Source organism: Scomber scombrus, chromosome 18, assembly GCF_963691925.1.
Source record: "Scomber scombrus chromosome 18, fScoSco1.1, whole genome shotgun sequence".
Taxonomy (NCBI): Eukaryota; Metazoa; Chordata; class Actinopteri; order Scombriformes; family Scombridae; genus Scomber; species Scomber scombrus.
In genome coordinates, this window is record NC_084987.1 from 26,765,728 (window position 1) to 26,785,675 (window position 19,948).

At 37.0% G+C, this 19,948-nt stretch overlaps 1 protein-coding gene and 1 pseudogene across 1 annotated transcript; both read right to left on the reverse strand.

Moving 5' to 3' along the window:
• Nucleotides 1-1,451: 1,451 nt before the first annotated feature.
• LOC134000069 (THAP domain-containing protein 6-like) lies at nucleotides 1,452-9,324 on the reverse strand (annotated as a pseudogene).
• Nucleotides 9,325-9,950: 626 nt separating this feature from the next.
• rac3a (Rac family small GTPase 3a) lies at nucleotides 9,951-15,976 on the reverse strand. The gene is made up of 5 exons (XM_062439512.1): nucleotides 15,825-15,976; nucleotides 15,571-15,688; nucleotides 13,710-13,772; nucleotides 12,826-12,985; nucleotides 9,951-11,232 (listed from the first exon to the last, which is right to left on the reverse strand). The coding sequence occupies exons 2-5, from the start codon at nucleotides 15,661-15,663 to the stop codon at nucleotides 11,102-11,104; spliced, it is 447 nt and encodes a 148-aa protein (XP_062295496.1). The 5' UTR covers nucleotides 15,664-15,688; nucleotides 15,825-15,976; the 3' UTR covers nucleotides 9,951-11,101.
• Between the last annotated feature and the right edge of the window lie 3,972 nt (nucleotides 15,977-19,948).

A 19,948-nucleotide genomic window follows, 5' to 3' on the forward strand; every position in this document is an offset into this window, starting at 1 on the left:
CAGAGAACGGGGCATCTTAGGAACTCGATGCATAAGAGAACAGTGTTGAACTCATGTCATGAACTTTTCATGCAATAACAAGCACTATTTTAATAGACCTCTTGGATTGATGGAGAGGCGTTCCGTCTTTTGTCACCAAAGTGATCAAGTACTCCCTGGCTCTTGACAAAAATTCTTTCCTCTCCATCCAATTTAAAGCACCCAAGGGAGCTTTGAATCCTTTGGCACGAGGATTGCGTCCATTCACGATATCAAACAGCCCGTCAATCATCTATAAAGAAATATCGGCATCTAAATCACTATCAGTACAGGGTTTCATTAGGTATCACATAGTTGAAATCAATACTCATCTATTCAAAATATACAGAGAACAGAGTACTTATTTCTAAACCGTATGTTCAACGCGTAAACATGCAAATATTAGTATTTGCTTGACTTCTTTCTCTCCGTAGGTCTGCTTTGTACTACAGCAAATTTCACACAGAGCTTTACCACTATAACATTTGTGAAGGTATGTATAAGGTTATGTAAGAACTTTTGTATTTATGAAGAATATGCAATATCACGGTTTATGACAATATTTACATGTTGAATTTAGAGAGTCAGAATTATCAATGAATTGTTCCTGATGCTCAAATCAAATTTTGATGAAACTGTACTTGGTTCTATAATCACTAATTGTATTACCTCAATGAATTCTGCCGTTGCCTCACTGTCTTTAAACTGAGAGTAACCAAGATCCTTCATTGTGCGGAGAGCTACTGACACGTATCGACTCAGTGTTTGCGCAGCCAGGGACACCCTCATTTTCTGATTCTCAATGTAGACATGTTTGTCTGTAATTTTATTGGCAGCATGCAGTCCATCTTTTTTTTTGCACATCATTGAGATGATTGATGTACCTCCAATTGATCTGTCCGGTGGTCGTTGCAATTGGACTGTACGCCTGCAGAGTAAGAATCAGTCACTGCTCAAACAAGTACAAACAGCAAAATGTTGATCATCACGTCCAACCATAACCGTGCTAATGAACAGACAACAATATTTAGATATAACTTTTAGCAGCAGACACGTAACTTGTACAAATAGGTCTACAACGATCATCATTTACCTGCAACATATTACGTGCCAACTTCAGCATGTGGCATGAGTCCATCATTACAAATACATTCTCACCAGTCACAGGATGCGGGAAACTGGTTTTAAGCGGCTCTCGTGGGTTTCCCTTCAGCTCACACCCAAGTTGATTGCACATTCTGATGTTGGAGGCATGCCCATCCATTGTTACACTTACCACCCGAATGCCCCGTGCATGCAGCTCCTCCAAAGCATGACTGAGAAGGACCCTTTGTGTTTCTGGTGACAGACAATTCATCAGGTAGTATGCAATGGGAGCCTTCCAATGTCCTTGTATTCCAACCACCATGAACACAAGAGCCTCAGTAGCAACATCAGTCTACAAAACCAGACATTGACTGGGTATGTTGATTATATTGCACGGGTTTTCTGATGGCCATGGCATCCAACATGAGTGCAACGCATCTATATTTAGCCTGGTCTTCCAGGCGTCTCCTCTCCAGCATATCCAGCATCATTTTATTCAAGCCTGGCCTGTCATCCACCGAACACAGCCACCTGTAAAAAGAGAAGTAGCTATTTAACGTATTTGCATCAGAAATTTCCAAAAATTCAATCGGACAATATTAAGAATACCTTTGCAATGTATGTGGATGTGGGAGGGGAAAATGTTGAGTCTCTCTTAGGTATTTGTACAGTATGCCTTTGGACCATGTAGATGGAGTGTGAGGGCAAACTCTCTGTAGGCCTTTGTGTACTCATGGCCCTGCTTTGCCATGAAGTCTATCTGAAGATCTGAAATTTTATGAGCAAAAATGAATAAGCCCCCTTCAGATAACAACTAAGGAGTTTCATAAAGAGTGTAAGAATAAGATGTAGATGTGGATTTCAAAGTGCTAATTTCATCTTACCTGAGTAGAATTCAAGCCTCTCTTGGAGCTCTTCATTAATACGTTTTTTTCCCCTCAAATCTCCTAAAAGACTCTTCACTGTGGTCTTTGCCCTCTTTTCTCTGGCCATGGCATTCTTCCTTTCTTGCTCCAGACTTTCCACTCTTGCTAAGGCTTCATTGAGTCTGGCCTTAAGAGAGGTAGGAGAAGCAGTCAAGGCATAGCCATGATCCTAGTAGAAAGAGGGATGAACATGGTTTGATTGTCTCACTTCACACACATCGATTTGACACCACTAGAGTATGACCCACATTCTTTTCTTATAGTCATCACCTGTCAAAGCCCCTGCCAGCACTGTGTGTGTGTGTGTGTGTGTGTGTGTGTGTGTGTGTGTGTGTGTGTGTGTGTGGCAGGAATGCATGTTCAACATGTCTTCAATTGTGTGTGTCTAGGATTTATTTGTGTGCGTGTTTAATATGAGTGGCAGCAAATAAGTGAGATTTTAATATGTCCAGGACCAATATGATATGATGTTTAAAATAGAAATACTCACATAGTTAGGCTGAGGTTGTGGGTGTGAGGTTGCAGTGTTTGAGGCATCCTGAGAGGCCACAGACAGGCTCTCCTCAGATCTTCTGGAGGTACACGTAGTCCTGCCCTTTTCCAGCTAAAATGAAGAAGCATAATACTTGAAAATATGTATACAGTATACAGGGATAAGTATCACACCTTGCCCTGTGATTGATATATTTACATTTATGAATGCTAATAGCCTTATCATGATACACCTACTCTTTGGAGATGAACCAGGAAGCTGAAGATAGATGGAATAACACCATCTCTGAGTCGGACAAACTGACCTGTCCTATCTAAATCGTCCTGCTTAAAATGCTCACTTTCAAAATGAAAACGGGAGATTTGGGAGAAACATTTTACAAAGGAGGTTAGCTTATTTTCTAAGTTCTTCTACCTATTTTTCTATTTCCTATCTTCCTATTTCCTATTATTCCTATTTACTTCTTCTTCCTATTTTCTTCTTTTTAAATGTCTTAGAACCTTTCTTCAACAAAACTCCTATTTTGATGTTGATAATGAACCAAAGCTGCTGAAATTGTGAGTAAGCTTGTTTGCAAACTATTCTACAGTCAGATGTTCTGTTGTCTGATTTCGCTGGTGGACATAAATACAGTACAGTAATATTCTATTCACTAAGTACAACCAATAATAATGTTCAATCTTACTTGTGAAAAGTAATTCCCCGAGCCCTGTTTTGAACAGTCCGCCGATTTTGATTTTGGTTGTCTCGTCAGCGCCAATAGGCAGTAGCGGTTGATTCGGCGTCTACTCTTTATTATGTCTATGGGTGGAACCTTTTGAGGAAAAGGTTTTTTTGGGTTTTTTTTTTTTTTTTAAACAAACTTTATTTAAATCTTTAAGACAAAATACAATACAAACAATTGTATCAACCTTGGAAGTACAGGGACTACAGTGTTAAATATAAAAAAAAAAATATGTATATATATATATCACATAAACACAATCAGACCAAAAATGCAAATAATATAAAAACTAACATATAAAGTAAATAAATAAATAATGAATACATAAAAAAAAAATTAAAAATAAACAAATGAATAAAAATAGATAGCAGGAGCAATATTTTATTTGGCAGTGTGTTCTACAATATCTTTTAGTAGGCTGGATGTCTTGAAAGCTTTTTTGTTTTTAGGTACTTTACATACAGAATCATAAAAAAATCTTAAGATCCACATGAAGCGAAATTTCATTTGGGATAAACTGAAGAAATCTGGCTTTATGAATATGATATTTACTGTACCCAACAGACACAGCAATTTAATTGTAGCGGACACAGCATCGGTACAGCTCAGAACATCATCTGGTCAGAGTCACCTTTGACCCTGGGATGAGTAAATTGGACCAGGTTTGATATAGAGACTGACTTGCTCTCTCTCTTGGACAAACAAAGATCCATTAACATTCCATGGAGCAACCCAAAGTGACAAGAACTACATAAAAGTAACGAAAGACAGATTTTGGTGCTTCCTTTGGACGTCATCATTTATCGGAGAGACTTTACTAACCCTTTCTACATCAGATAACAGTCACACAGACTGCCGTCATAAATTAAAGACACTGAACTTCCCCCTCTGCGTCTCCTGAAACCACACAGAGCATGAAAATGAGTGTTAAAAACTTAAACAAGAACGTCTTAGTAAATAGTATGGTTTAAACAATACCAATTACTTATATCAGTATCAATTACCTAAAGAAACCTCCATTGTAACAGTTATTACAGCGATCACAGATAAATGGGTATTTGAAGAACTGTCATTATACTTCCTCCTTTCATAAAAACAAATGTTAGTATGAGAATGTTACTTAATATGAGAAAGTGTTACATTGATGTTATGTCATACATCCTGTGTTCTGTGTTACTATGTTATAGTGTAAATTTTATAGGGATTCAGGATTAAATACTGAATGAATGATGATGATGAAAAGTTTCACTGTAAAAAAGCTGGAAATTAGATCCTTAAAAAGTAGCTGTGATGAATCTGATTGGCTGACACACAAGCCCTCCCCAGGACAAAACCCAGCTGCACCCCTCTGAAACCGGCTTTGCTTGACTTGACTTGCTTTGCGTTGTTTCAGGTTTTGCTTTGTCCATCTTTTCTTTTCTTCACCTCACACATTCTTACCTTAGTCACCTTATCTTATTATTTTAATCTTTAGTTATTCTTTATGTAAGTTTTCTTAAGTTTTTGTAATCTTGTTACTTTTGTCAGCAAACGTACAGAGAAAAGGCCCTTTAAGTAAACACGTCATTAAGTTTTGCAGTCAGCCTGTTTTTGACCCTTTTTAAGGATTTTGACCTGAGATCTCTCCAGAAAGTTATTAAACAGTGAACTAGTTAAATTGAACTTTTCCTCCATCTGTCATCAACCTGCGAGAGCTTTTTTGGGCAGACAAACGTCTGTCAATCCTACGACTCATCATAATCGAGAGGGACAAAGTCTGCAGGCAGACAACCACAGGACCAGGCAGTCTGACAGGTCAGCCGACCCGGATCATCCTCACAGCAACCCGCCCGGACCTGCGACGCTCTCTGAGATCTTCCACTTGGTGGTACGCGTTCTGACAGACAGCTGAGGCCCTCCAATTTTCTTATTGTTTGATTCGACACTCAAAAAAAAACCATACTTTCTGTTATGGTGACCAAGACCCTCTGAGACTCCCAAATTAATAAAGATATTTGAGTCCAAAAATTAGAAGAATGTGGACATCCATAAAATAAATGAGAAAAAGACTCCACCTCTTCTTTGCAGAAGGAACATAAAGGTGACACATCAGGTCTAAACTTGTTCATGAATTCATTGCAGGGATAGTATCTATGCAAGAGTTTAATATGAACTTCTTTAACTTTATTGGGTACAAAAAAGGTGTTATATTCAGTCCAGACATTCCTACTGATGTTAGGAAACATCACTCTCCAATGATGAAAGGAGTTGGGATATTGACTATGAAGAGAAGTAAAAACTCCTAATATGAGCATTATTACAAGAAGGTTCTTCAAAAGCCCTTCCACCAAGACAGCAAGGTTTATACAGACAAGACGCTTTAATTAGAGATAGCAAGTTGGTAGATATGTTTTTAAGTACTCTGGAATACAAAGAGCGAGAAATTTCTAATCCTCTTTGTTGGGTGAATTCTTCATAGGTAGCTAGGTCCCCAGTATCATTTAGAAGTTCAAGAATAAACATAATACCTTGGTCATACCAGTCTGGCAATTGGCAAGCTTAACAGGTAGTTTACCTGGGATAAAATTACATGAAAGCAAAAACTTTAAACCACCATATTTATCAAACATAAAGTTGAGGATAAAAAACCAAGGGGCATTGTTATGTACTAAACAAAGTTTAACCAATTGATTTTAAATATACTTCTAATAGTTTGGAAATCTAAGACATTGAGACCACCCTCTGAGTATTGTCTAATAAGTGTTTTCCTCTTTACATATTCAGTGTTGTTTTTCCAAATGAATTTAAATAAGAGTGAATCAATAGCTGCACATGTTTTCCAATCAATATATAAAGACAATGCTGGATACACTAATCTAGATAAACCTTCTGCCTTAGAAAGTAAAACAGTAAGGTGTCTTTGTAACCAACAATAGAGAATAGCAGAAAGTTTTGAGAGATCCTTTTATCTGTAGATTTGCCTATTGTAATTCCTAGATACTTCAACACTTTTTTTTTTTTTACCTTTATACCATCTATTATTAGTATGTCAGAATCATGTACAGTCATTATCTCACACTTATTCTTATTAATAGTGAGGCCAGAAGCAACTGAAAACATTTTTAAGGCATCCATAACTAAAGGGACTTGAAGTTCATTTTGAAGAAACAGACAGGTGTCATCAGCCAGCTGACTGATGGTTAGAATGTTGTCACCTATCTTAATACTTTCTATATTCACACAATTGACAATAAACAAATTAAGCAGTTCAGCTGCTATCAAAAATAAGAAAGGTGAAATCGGACAACGTTGTCTTATCCCACGTTTTACATCAAAGCGCGGAGAGGTACCATGTGCTAAGGATACACAGCTATTAATATTAGTATAGAGAGTACTTATGATGTTCCAAAAGTTTTTTTTTAAACCCAAAATATTGTAAAGTTTCGAAAATGAAAGAGTGTTCGACAGTATCAAAAGCTTTGTAAAAGTCCAAAAACAAAATCAATGAATTTTCATCAAATAAATCTGCGTAATCTAAAACGTCTAGAACAAGCCGAATATTATTAGAAATGTGCCGACCTTTCATAATTGAGGAAAGGTTGTGCGAGTTGGTCAGAAACTTTAAACATATTGTTTTTGTCTTTTATGCAAGAGGTACATTATCAATATCTCCTCCACAGTCGCCATGTTTGTTTTTGAGTTTGTTGTTGTCATAAATGTTTGACTCTGCGCTGCCCCCTGGTGGATGTATTGGTTAACATCCATGCCAACGTAAAGGACGAATGAAAGTATGTGAGCAGTGACGGTAACAGAGTTTGAAAAGGTCTTTTCGTACGTACGTTGAGCATAAATGGACCTTTAGACTTCATTTAATCTCAAATTATTCTCAAAAAAGCATGATGTTCTTTTTCCTTTAAATTACACCTGCACTTTCTTAACATAGTATGACATCATTACATTGTACTGCAGATACTCAAATGAATGTTATGTATCAGGTTACCACATTAAATGCACACTCACACAACAGGAATTAGTACATTCAAACATGTTTAATGCATTTTTATTCGAGTGTTTTTTGGCAACATTATAACAGGTACTCAAAACAAATCATCCCCTTTAGGTGTTTAATGCATATTTGTTGAAAATATTTTTCATTCCTAAATCAAGTACACAATAACAACAACAAAAAGAATATAGAAAAAGTAATAATAAACAATAAAATACAAAATCCTACTTTCTTCACTGCCTCTGTGCAAGGCCGTAGCCAGGATTTTTCAAATACCGAGGTCAAAAAAAAGAAAACTTAATTATCAGTTAAATGAAATCCATGATGTAATTACAACGCTTTCTTGCTGTGCATTTCTCAGTCATGGTCACTCTTGTGGTCCAGTTCTTTCTTATCATTTCCAATTTTGCAACTTAAATCAACTCCTATTTCAGTATTCTACAACTTCCATGGTTGTATATTTAAAAATTATAACTGCATTATATTATTTTCTTTGTTTGTTCTTAAAATGTGGGATGGAGCACGGCCTGCTGGGAAAGGGAGAAAACGGCTCGTCCAATGAATGAACAGTTTGCGAAATCGGGTCAAATCCAATTCACAAATGTAGACAACATATTTCTGGCGATTTTCAAGTCGCAGTTCAACATTTACTGCAGCAGATATTTTTTTCTGGAAGTGAGCACTATATATAACTGCTACTTAAAAATCTCCAGTAATATGCTGGCTGTATATTTGTGAATTTGTGACGAATCTGCAGACGGAAGCGCAACACAGCTGGAGCTGTTCTGTAAGGAAACCAGTTAAATTGGAAACCAGTTGGCAGATAACGCCGGGGCCGGTGAAAAAATTCCCGGTGGATTTCAAGGCCTCACTCCGCCGCTGGCTATAGCCCACTACTTTTGTTTTGACATGGCAGCGGTATCTGCAAGTACGTGTCACGCGACGGTCCGTTGATGCAAGGATAATTGTCTCGTCGGCTATTTTCGAGGACATGACCTCGGTGTCCACAATGGTAGCTACGGCCATGCCTCTGTGTAATTCCCAACAGATTCACATGACATTACACACAAAAAGTCACTAATACAATCATTGACTTTACAACTATATGTATGCCCTATAGAAAACCTTTAAAGGGGGGGCTGTTTCACATTTGGCATGATTGTTCCACTATAAAAAACACTAATGGCACATTTTTAACATTCATCACTCAAAAAGCAGCGAGTAGATTCTACATTTGAAGAATTAGCATGTTTTCTGTGGGTGTTATGTACAAACTGCTATGCTAGATTTTTAAAAGGTAGATCCTAAGAATCTAGCTTTTAAAAAATAAACAAAGATTCTGACCAGGATGGAGTGCTCTGTGTATTGTGTGTGTGTGTGTGTGTGTGTGTGTGTGTGTGATACACTGACTGTTTTTAGATTAATCTTTTGCTTTCATACCAAATCATTGCAGATCTTTATAGAAATTAATGTATTAACTACTTGTCTACCAGAGCATTTTTTTATATATATCTGTATCTAACTGTGTCAATGAAGACTCCATTGGTAAGACTGAATCTAATGTTAAGTTGAGCAGTGAATGTTAGCATTTCAGCACACATCGATGACGATGATGATAATGGCCATGTACAAGGTGGCAGCGTTCTAAAAAGCAGTGATTCAGGGATATTTGGATAATAGTTGACTTTTTTTGGTAACAGTTCAACAGACCAAGAAAATGGAAAAGAAATATTAAGGTAAAGGCTGGTGATATTTTATATTTTTGTGATTGTCAACATATTCCATGAAAGACCAAAACCAACAACACACTCAGTAAAGCACCAAATGTGGATTAAGCCACTATGTATCTGTGAGGCGTTTTAAGTAGAAAACCAATGGGCTAGGCCACAAACATGTTTGGCAAGTCAGAAAGAACTGAGAGACATTGTTAGTGTTCTTATGAGATGTGTTAAAAATAAGAAAAATATAAAATAACATCAGCCTTCTTATATCAATAAAGCTTACGCAAAGAATATATTTTGACCAACTGTGCTCGGTTGTTAGTGGTGTCCGTCAGGCTATGTTGAGAGCGTGTCACATCAAGGCGAATCATTGCATTCACTAGACAGTTATTAAACTCTCATACATTATCTTGAGTGTATCTGGCTTTATAACACAATGTTTAACACTACCTGTAGGTCCAGTGTTGCAGTTTACACATGGATGGCTGCATGACTACAAGTTCTTTGTATGTTTGATGGGATTAGAAAGATTTTTACTTGAAAAAGTGATGTGCTTTATTCTAAAGCGGGGGTCTCGAACTCCTATTGGCACAAAGTAACTGGCCTTGTGAGGCAACTGGATTTGCAAGATCACAACATCACAAGATAACGTGAGAATCCAACTGGTAAGACTTCAAGTTATGTGCTTGTGTCCGAAACAACTCTGGTTCAGACTAGAACCCGACCGATATATCGGTCAGCTGATATTATCAGCCGATATTGACGTATGACAGTTATATTGTATATTTGATCCTTTTTCTTAATTCAAGTTTAATATATGTATAGTATGTATGTTTTTGTTATATAGTTTCTGTTATTTAGTTAGTTTACTTAGTTATAGTCATTTATAATTATTAAATTCACAGTGTAGTTTATTGTTTCAGTGCATTGATGTGCTTTTATACAATACAGTTTATTGTCAAACTGATAACTACATTTAAGTGATCATTGCAAAAAATGTATGTTGATGTATATATTCTTTATATATGAAATTATTAGCTGAAAAAAATGATTTATTTTTACTCCTTAATATCAGCATTGGCCCCAAAAATCCAGTATTGGTCGGGCCCTAGTTCAGACCAACCAGCATCCTGCGAGGATTCTTGCATGATCTCACAATTTCGCAAATTTAGCTGCCTCGTAAGGCCTTATAGTGATGGACAGCGACCGAGAGACGGTTCATCCAGTATTATCTGAAAGTACCTGCCCTTTTCCAAGGACTACTTGTCACATGGTTATATGTAATGAAATATCTGGCTTGTCAATTTAACACTAAATTTCAAAACATTCACGAAGCTGACCAACTGGCATAATATTAAATATCAAATGTTTGTCTATATTTGTATGATATGATAGATGTGAAATTCAAAGGCAGTTTTTGCTCAGTATTGTAAGAAAATCAAATGATGACTCTAAAGACCCAAACTTGGGGGCAAAAAAAAAAAGATTTGAGAGCCAGGTTTGACAGGAAATTCTAAACAGTTAGGAGGCTTTATAAAACGTATCTTTCAGTCTGGATCATTATCATCTGGAGACGGTGACCTTGTTCTACAGTGCTGAACAAACAAGGGTTAACTAATCACATGTTCCCACTTATTTAAACTGTGCTTGTTTTTAAAGAAACATTGCAAGATAAAGTCATTTTTCAAAAAACCTATCAAAAAAAGCTTGCATAAAACATTAATATACGGTGTGCAAAAGGAGAATATACATTTGGTCTGTTTCCTTGTTTTTCACAACTTGTGTGCTTTAATTACAGGTTGTCAAGGTTAAACAGGAGAGTGCAAAAATATTTTTGCATATCCTGAAAATGAGTAAACCTTTTTCATACTAGTCCTAATATCTAAGAGTCAGACTCGTAAGAATTGTTTTAAGGCATACTGTACATCACACAGAATTCATCTTTGTACCCAAACATTAGGCTTAAATACGCCATCTTTAACACGCCAGCTGAAATCCTCAGCCAGCTTCTGACCAATTAAGATAAACTCCTTCTGTACAGACGGTAGATTGCTGTTGTGTTTGAGAGCAGTTCCCGCTTGGCAGTACCCTAATGTTGGATTGTAAAATAATGACATCCTGGTGGCTTCGTCTTCCAGCTCCTCCTCCTCAGAACACTGGGCACTTCTTGCCTCTCTTTTTGATGGGTGGGGGGCAAAGGACGGCGCGGATGGCCTCATCAAAGACTGTCTTCAGCCCCCGCTGAGTCAGAGCCGAGCACTCCAGATACTTGACTGAACCTGACAAAAAGAAACAGCCAGAGTGTATGGATGAGTTCAAAGAGCTGTGTATACTCCAATCCACTTTATAATCCTTATTTGTTCTCTCTTACCTTATTTGATTTTACAACACATCCACAATGCATGTGAGTATCATACATTTAACTTAAATTAAATCCAGTATTCAAACACAGTCTTGTTCCAGTCCACTCAATTATTGCCTACATCTCATTTGTTCAGTGATTGATATAAGTGGGCTGTTGTGCTCACTAATGGCTCCCCCAGGTGGAGAAAGCTTGGTACAGTCATGTGATCATATGAACACTGAAACCTGTCTTTTTTGCTGTAATCATTCTTCCTGTTCATACTGACCATTAGAAGTTCTCTATGAGCTTCAGTGGATGTTTCAGTCTGTTTCCACTTTACTTTTTTAATACAACTTTTCCATCTTATTTCAATTAGTTAGCACACATCATAACAATCTCCCTCCCAATAACTAATAAAATAGCCAGAATGAATGAAGTGAAACAAAACACCCAAGAGTCTAACTGTGAACTGTTGGCTTGCAGTTCTGAATGAATTGAGGTACAGCAGCCCCCTCTGGTGGCCAGCATGTATATGAGCATGGCAGGACCCAGTCAAATCCTTTGGGTGGTTAATTAATATTGATTAATATTAATATTCATTATAACATTAATTGATTATTAATATTAATATTGGCTTGTTTACTTTGTCTGCTAGGTTACCCCAGAGAGCTCAATGAATGTGTTTGTGATAAAAGTGTCTTTCTGGCTATTTAAGGGGTCATGTGTGTAAATGAATATGTAAGAATGTGTTATATATTGTGTGTGTTCATTGTGATTAGTGAGAGTTCAGTGTTTTAATATATAACTTGACAGATGGCAACACATAACTTAGCAGATCACCAGTAGTTGGTTTATTTAACTGCTATTTCTCATATTTGGAACATATTAGTTTCATTGTAATTATACACTAACAAATGTTGTAGTGTGAAAATCTGCATATATTTTTGGAATTTATTAGTTAATTCTTTCCTACAACCAAATATAATATTTCTGAGCTATATACTGGCAATCCATTAAATTCTCTTGGAAACTAATATATCAGTATATTGTATTGATATATTTCAGTGTAATTAACTGAATGTGCTATTTCTGTTCCGTAGCTAAAGGGGAGGGACAAAAAATGGCGGCCGATGACATAATAACAGTGAACATTGTTGCATTATACAAACGTGTTTTAGCACTAATCACAGCTATACTATTGTCACATATAGGACATCAGTTTGTTTCTTGGTTCATTTAGCTGTCTTTGATGATATGGTATCAAAAATGAATGATAACGCTAAAACATACATTTGCTGTTTTCACACTCAAAAACCTACCTGTAAAGGGCAGGCTAGAAGATGTTTTTTTGTGAAAAGAGGTGTAAAAAGGTAAGAAAAGAATGTGATCTCTGACTCTGCACCTCAAGTGCTGATTTTGAAAACTGACATGATCTAGCATGACAAGTTTTGTACTGGTCTGCTTATCTCTTATTGTTTATCCTCTATTCTGCAAGTTAAAAATGACAATATGTTTAGTCTGTACCTACCTATCTCTCTGGCCATGGCCAGGCCCTGTGGGTAGGTGATGGGAGACAGTTTTTTGTCTCTCAGCCTTTCAATAGCGTCCTTGTCGTCTCGCAGGTCCAGCTTGGTGCCCACCAGGATGATGGGTGTATTTGGGCAGTGGTGACGAACCTCTGGATACCACTGCAAAAAACGGCATAGAGGTCACAGGTCAATGATGAGCAAATATGTGCAGCAAGTGCTTTGGTCTTGTTTAAGGCAGTAAATACATCCACAGTGAAACATACTGTAGTATTAAGGCCAATTCAAGGTTTCTGCGTATTGTGTCTGCGGCCAGGTGTGGGTTTCCATACATACAGTTCCATATATACTACTATCAGGGGTCCACAGACAAAGACATGGTACACATGTATGCACTAGTTACAGAACAAGAAAAAGTTGAAAAAAAGAAAAGCAATGGTTTAATGAGAATAGGAATACAGTATATACATACAGTAGATGAGTGTTTTTCTAGCACATGCATGGGTGGCAAACTTGCAATGCATACAGTCCAGGACTCCTCTGCAGATGTCAATGTGTGTCTCAAAATCTCAATTCATGTCATGGGGACCCAGAAAGCATGAATTGGCCTTTACAGTCATTACATGTGATGTTGTTAAAGATACTCTGTGATTTTGTTACAGGATTTCTTTCATCCACACTATTAATCAGTTAATCTAAATGAATCTAAATCTAAAGTCAATGTCTAAAGACATTTTGGAGATTTAGGTGAGCTGTTTTGTGTTTTTTTTTATTATTATTATTTTTTTTTAAACAGCTTTTTTCAATTAAATTCTTCTTGTTCAACACAACACTTCAGACCGGTTTCTTTTGTCATTGCATGCTGATAACGAGCTGGGATCAGCACCTTGGCTCGGACGTTCTCGAAGGAGGCAGGGCTCACCAGGGAGAAGCATATCAGGAACACATCCTGGGCAGAGAGAGGACAAAGAATTACACAGTAAACATTTCACTCTCATAATAGAAGTTAACTTGCATCGTGACACATCATAATGAAACTTTATGATTCAAGAAGCTGTGTACCAAACACAGAGACATCCTGCACACTGGTGTTCCTCAAGAATCTGTACTTGGTCTCTTTTTCTTTTTGACATATACATATCCTGTGATTTGATTATCACCTCTATTTGTCTTCCCCATCAGGAAACACCAATGAACTCTATGAACTCCTGGTGATCCCAGACAGTCCTTCTGTTCAACACAATTTTAGTGTCCAGCTCAGCTCCTCCTCATAGAAATCTGAGATTCGCAATTGATGACCAACTACCTTTCATTTAACATGAAAGTATGTATAACATCTGGATGATCGGGCCCCATCTGATATTATGTCACTCAGCTTCTTGCACAGACAACCATCATCTCTTACTTCCACTAAAGTAAACAGTGAACCCTCTGCAACTAGACTATAATACAGTGGCGATCTGGTCTTCAACCAGCCAAAAGTTATTTAGTGTCCATCAGCATCAATATCAGTTCAAACTCTTCTCCTCTGTGCTCCCTTGGTGGTAGAACAATTACCTAACATGAATCCTTACTTGTCTCTAAAAGTTGCTATAAGACCTACATTACCTCTGAGATTCATGGCTGAGATTAGCTGCTCACCCACCTTGCTCTCTCTAGATATCTCAATCATAATATAAAAAGACCAATGTCGTTTTCTTGATAATTAATCCAATATCTCAAAACAGACATTGTGACCCCAAGACAATAAACTCATGAGCTCAGTGTGTAAAGACTGAGCTCAACCACAGCTCCTCTCAGATTCTGTACATTTAAAAAAAAATGTGTTTCTATTGCTTACAGAGCCGCTTCAACACTCTATGAAAGCAGCCTTATTGACATGCAGAGCAGGTACACACAATCAGTGGCAGACAACCTACCCGGACTAAGCTTCCATTCAGAACTGTGTTTACAACATGACACACAAACCCAGCCTAATGAACAAGTCAGTTAAGAACTAGAAGTAACTCCTGAAAGTACTGGATGATCAGATTTTTGCGGGTCAAATCCTCTGTTAGTTATTCAGAATGTTTGTAAGACAGCAGTTTGGGTGGAAAGAGTACGACATCAACGTTTCTGGGGAACGACAGAAGCAGGGTCTTGGATGTAATGTCAAAATCTGTCCCGTATCGTAAGCATATCCTTAATAGCTGTTGAAGACCAGCACTACTGTACATGGACTGAAAATCACCACATCATCTGCGTACATGAAGTGGTTAATGAGATCATTACCAACCATACACTCTACTGTTCCACATCCATTAAACTTCACTGACAGATCATCCATACAAATGTTAAAAAGAAAAGGAGACAAAATGCTACTCCATTATTTGCATGGGAAAGATCTGATACAGAATTTACCCAAATCTAGGAACTCCTCTATGGTATAATATGTTAAATAATAATATTTGAAAAGTGGGCAACACGAATTCATGCATGAAATAATCATACCTCATACATTAGTTATGTATTAATGTAGCATGCATATATATGTATTATATTATGAAGTATTATTATTATATTATAAGTGTAGCTCCTGTACTGCTGTAATTTGAATTTAACTCTGGAGACATTTGGTTGTAAGTTCAAGAACAGAAACATTATGTGCTCTTGTTTGATAAGATGTAAATGTGAATGATGATGTAGTTGTATAAAATGTTCACATTATTTATTGGTTGTGTGTGTGTGTGTGTGTATGTGTGTGTTACCGTCTGAGGGTAGGACAGGGGGCGAAGCCTGTCATAGTCCTCCTGTCCAGCTGTATCCCAGAGGCCCAGGTTTACTGGTTTACCATCCACCATCACATTTGCTGAGTAGTTGTCAAAGCTGAGAAAGACACACAGCGCATCCAGTTTACATGTGAACAGGTGTGTGTGTGTGTGTGTGTGTGTGTGTGTGTGTGTGTGTGTGTGTGTGTGTGTGTGTCAGTTGTAGCTTAAGCTGAAATGTGGGCTGTACTCACACTGTGGGGATGTACTCTCCAGGGAAGGCATTGGTGGTGTAGCTGATGAGCAGACATGTCTTACCCACCGCACTGGAGACACACAGAGAATATAGGATATACTGTTAACATGGTGGGAGCAGAGTCTTTAAACTGGGATATAAAACTATAAATGAGTGACAAACCTACATATACAACATCTGTAATTTGAGTATATTTATCAAATTATAGTTGAAATGCTGTTTTCATACAAAGACACACTGTGGATTTTGTCCTCCATCACTTCCATTGAAAGCACATTTGAAGGAGATCTTTTAATAGTCAGTATGAACAGGAGGAATGATTACAGAGAGGAAAACCTCTTTACTGTTCATATTGACACCTGACTGCTGCTTTAAGACACACTTGAAAAAAATGGTGTATATTTTCTTTAATGTAAATGGAAATCTGTTGATGGTATCTTAAAGATGCACTACAAATACACTATACATACATATATAAGGGTTGGCCAGATGAGCAATTCAAAACTATCATAAAACTAGTTTTAAAAGCAGCATCAGGTTTGTTCAAATGTACATTTAGTATTTTTGTTGGTTTTATATCATTTGAAATGACATTTGCACCATTTTTAGAACCAAAAATAAGACTGAATGCTCCTGAACATGTCAAATGGTGTAACCACAAAGAATGATAAATATTAAATATTTAATCCACCTACAGTGTATTTAAGTATACTTTAAATCATCAAGTATCATTTAAATCTGAAATGGTTCCTGATCTCCATGGTAACCCAGAGTAAATGTAATATTTAGAACAATTGTATTCCATTACCTTTATTTAATATAAAAAGTTACAATGTAAGATCATGCCAAACTAGTTGATATGGTGTTTTATTGAAAATGTACTGTTTTTGTTGAATTATTTGGTACAAAGTTTTTACTGGTGGTTAAAAGGTTTCACCACTTAGACATTTTTACCATAACCTTCAATGCCTTTATTGTCATTGCACAGTAGCAGTACAACGAAATTGTGACCCTCTAATATATTCTCCCAAAATAGATTAAAAGCAGAAATTTGATGCTGGGTCCACAAAAAAAGTTATTCATACGTTTATTTTCTAATTTTAACCCCTTTAAATTTGACTAAGGAGACACCACAACAACCTCACTCAGTAACATAGTCAAATGACATACTTTTTTGTTCAGAAGAAGCTAAGCTAGTATGCTAGCATAGCCATTTCTAGCTTAACTAAACACAAGTCAAACACCAAGCTACTGACTGAGCCAGTAGCAAAAAGCAGATTCCTGGGTATTAGGAGGTTAAAACATTCAAAAATCAACTAAAAGTGATCAACAGAATATGAAGAAAGAGTTTTGACACTGTTTTATGTTGCAGAGAGATCTACCAAAGTTAGTATGCTAACCGTTAGCCCTGGCCTGTCCTGTGTCTTAAAACCACTTGGCCGATAATGATAGCTATCCCTTGTCTGTTTGGTGCAGGTGGACAAATCTTACGTATTACACTTTTAACTGCCAAAAGCAAGTAAAAATGTCCATTATTAGAGGAAAAAATACATTTAAATTATTATTATTTAAACCTAATTTGAATTATCATCATTCCCCTTCTGATGACATGGATTGGTGAGTGGGAAGCCAGTGAGGGATCATTCTTCTCTCTATTTATCATTCATACTGGTTGACTGGGACAGACCTGCTGCTGTCAGTAAAGGAAAGTGATAACCAGACTAACAGTGTTCAAAATCCAGCCAGGACTCATCTTAAGCTTCAGGGCACGAGGTCACTGAGGCGGGTGTAGGCGTTGTGTATGACTGACACACTGGATCCATCTTGTTGACTTATTTATCATATAGTAAACACTGCACGCCCAGCTTAACACACAGGGGCACAGGAGATAAGAAAAAGAGGGATGTCAAAGAAGGAGAAGGGAAAGAGTGCACACTGTTGATAAAGACGGGCTAACATTTGGGATATGCGGAGGAAAGTTTATCTGGGTGGAAAATACATAAGGCTTCAAATATCATTAAGATGACATTTTTTAAAAACGCTGAAAAAGACAATGGATTATTTTTCAGGAAAATAATTCTATTGTCCTGTTGTCATAACAACAATATCTGTATGATCATGTTTAAATATATTGTCATGCTTGGGATAAAACAGAGAACAGTAGGTGATGGTGTGGTACATGTACAGTATATACTAAGCATACAGCCCTCTGATAAGGAGCTTATAGGTTGTTTCTTTATAAATGTTAATTAATCATCATAAATCATTTAATAACCTGTTGTTTTATCAGTCAGCTCTTTAGTTCTTTATGTTGACTTATTAATAATTAGATGACTCATACTCATTTTCTCAGTTTTCTTATTAGAAGTGTTTATTATAAATGAAGGCTGCTGTTTAAACAGATAACTAATCATAATATAGTAAATAAAAAGCTGTGATAATATAAAATGTTATAATTGCGGATGAATGCTGTACATTAATTACCAACAGTTTTTCATCCAGACGTTTTCTATTAATGAATAATAGGTGATCTATAAATCATTCATGATTTAACCATTTATTACTAAAGCTTATTGCATTCACTTGAAAAAAAAAGACGAGTTATGACGAATTAATGAGATCATTTTCCTGTTTTTCGGAGTCATTTTTTCTGAATTAACTAGATAACTTACTTCAAAATTCTGCGAGAAGCTCCCAATCTACGGAAACGTATTTCTGTCACGCCAGAAAATGGATTAACAGAAAAACAGATCTTGATGAAGGGTGCCTTTTTAGAAAGTGGTACCAAAATGGACCAAATTGTACTTTATACTACTTTATTCTTCCACTCCACTAAATTGCTTGTTACGACAATTTTAATTTTGTTTTTTAATTTAAATTGATTGCAAATGTTTTTAAACTTCTGATCTTGTCTGTTTACTTGTATTCATTCATTGTTTGATTTTCTTCTTTTATCTACCTAATATTATTTTTGCATTGTTGTTGTATTGTTGTTTCTATATATTTTAATTTTCAGAGGGAAATATGAACTTTTCATGCCACTACATTTGTGACAACTGTAGTTACTTTGCAGATTAAAGATTTGACTTAAAAAATCTTCATCAGTTTATAAAATATGACACATTACATGAAACTACACTACACTTTACAAAGCAGATCAGATTCACAGAGACCACAGTGAGTCTGCATAATGACTTTCAGTACTTAAAATAATTGTAAGACTTGTATACTAATATTCTATTAGTGATGTATTGTTAGTTTCACTTGATCTGAGTGTTTCTTCCACTACTGGATGAGTATGGAAAAGCTACATATTGTATTGTAGCATTCCCTGTAGCAGAGAGAGAGAGAGAGAGAGAGAGAGAGTGTGTGTGTGTGTGTGTGTGTGTGTGTGTGTGTGTAGAAAGCATCGCAGTGTGTAGGTGTGAAACATTACATCATTAGAGAAGACAAACCCAGCAACAGCCACAAGGTGCACCTTTACGCACGCGCGCGCGCACACGCACACACACACACAAAACTGCAGAGTTAAAGCAAAATTTTAAAAAATCTAATCAGCAGTAAAAAAATAAAAAGCTGGATCTCATCACTGTGCAGCCACAGCTCACCTTCCATCCGTCTACCAGGTTTCATCATTTCATTTCATGTCAGATTCATCTCACACCCACCAGCGCTGCAAACAACCCGGTGTGTTAGTGAATACACCCCCCCCTTAAATTCCAGCCCAGCCCCTCCTGCAACAATTGCCCTCTCAGATGCGAATCGACTCATAAATAAAACAACATCACAGTGAATAAATCCTCACCCATCGCCCACCACAACGCATTTGATGGCCTGCATTAGCGGAGAGAAAAGCGCTGCTATCCGGGTGTAGAGTCCACAGCGTGCCGTGCACACACACCTGCCTTCAGGTTGCTCAGCTGGAGTAGAGATGAGCTGCTGCTGATGCTGCTGCTGCTGCTGCTGCTGGGCTGTAGCTGTACACCGTCACCGGCTACACACGAAGGCTTCCGGAGATGAACGAACGCATTTAAAGGGCCAGTGAGCTTTTTACCAGCTGCTGAAAACCACCAGCCAGAGTAACTAAGTACACTACGTTTACTCAAGTACTGTACTTCAATA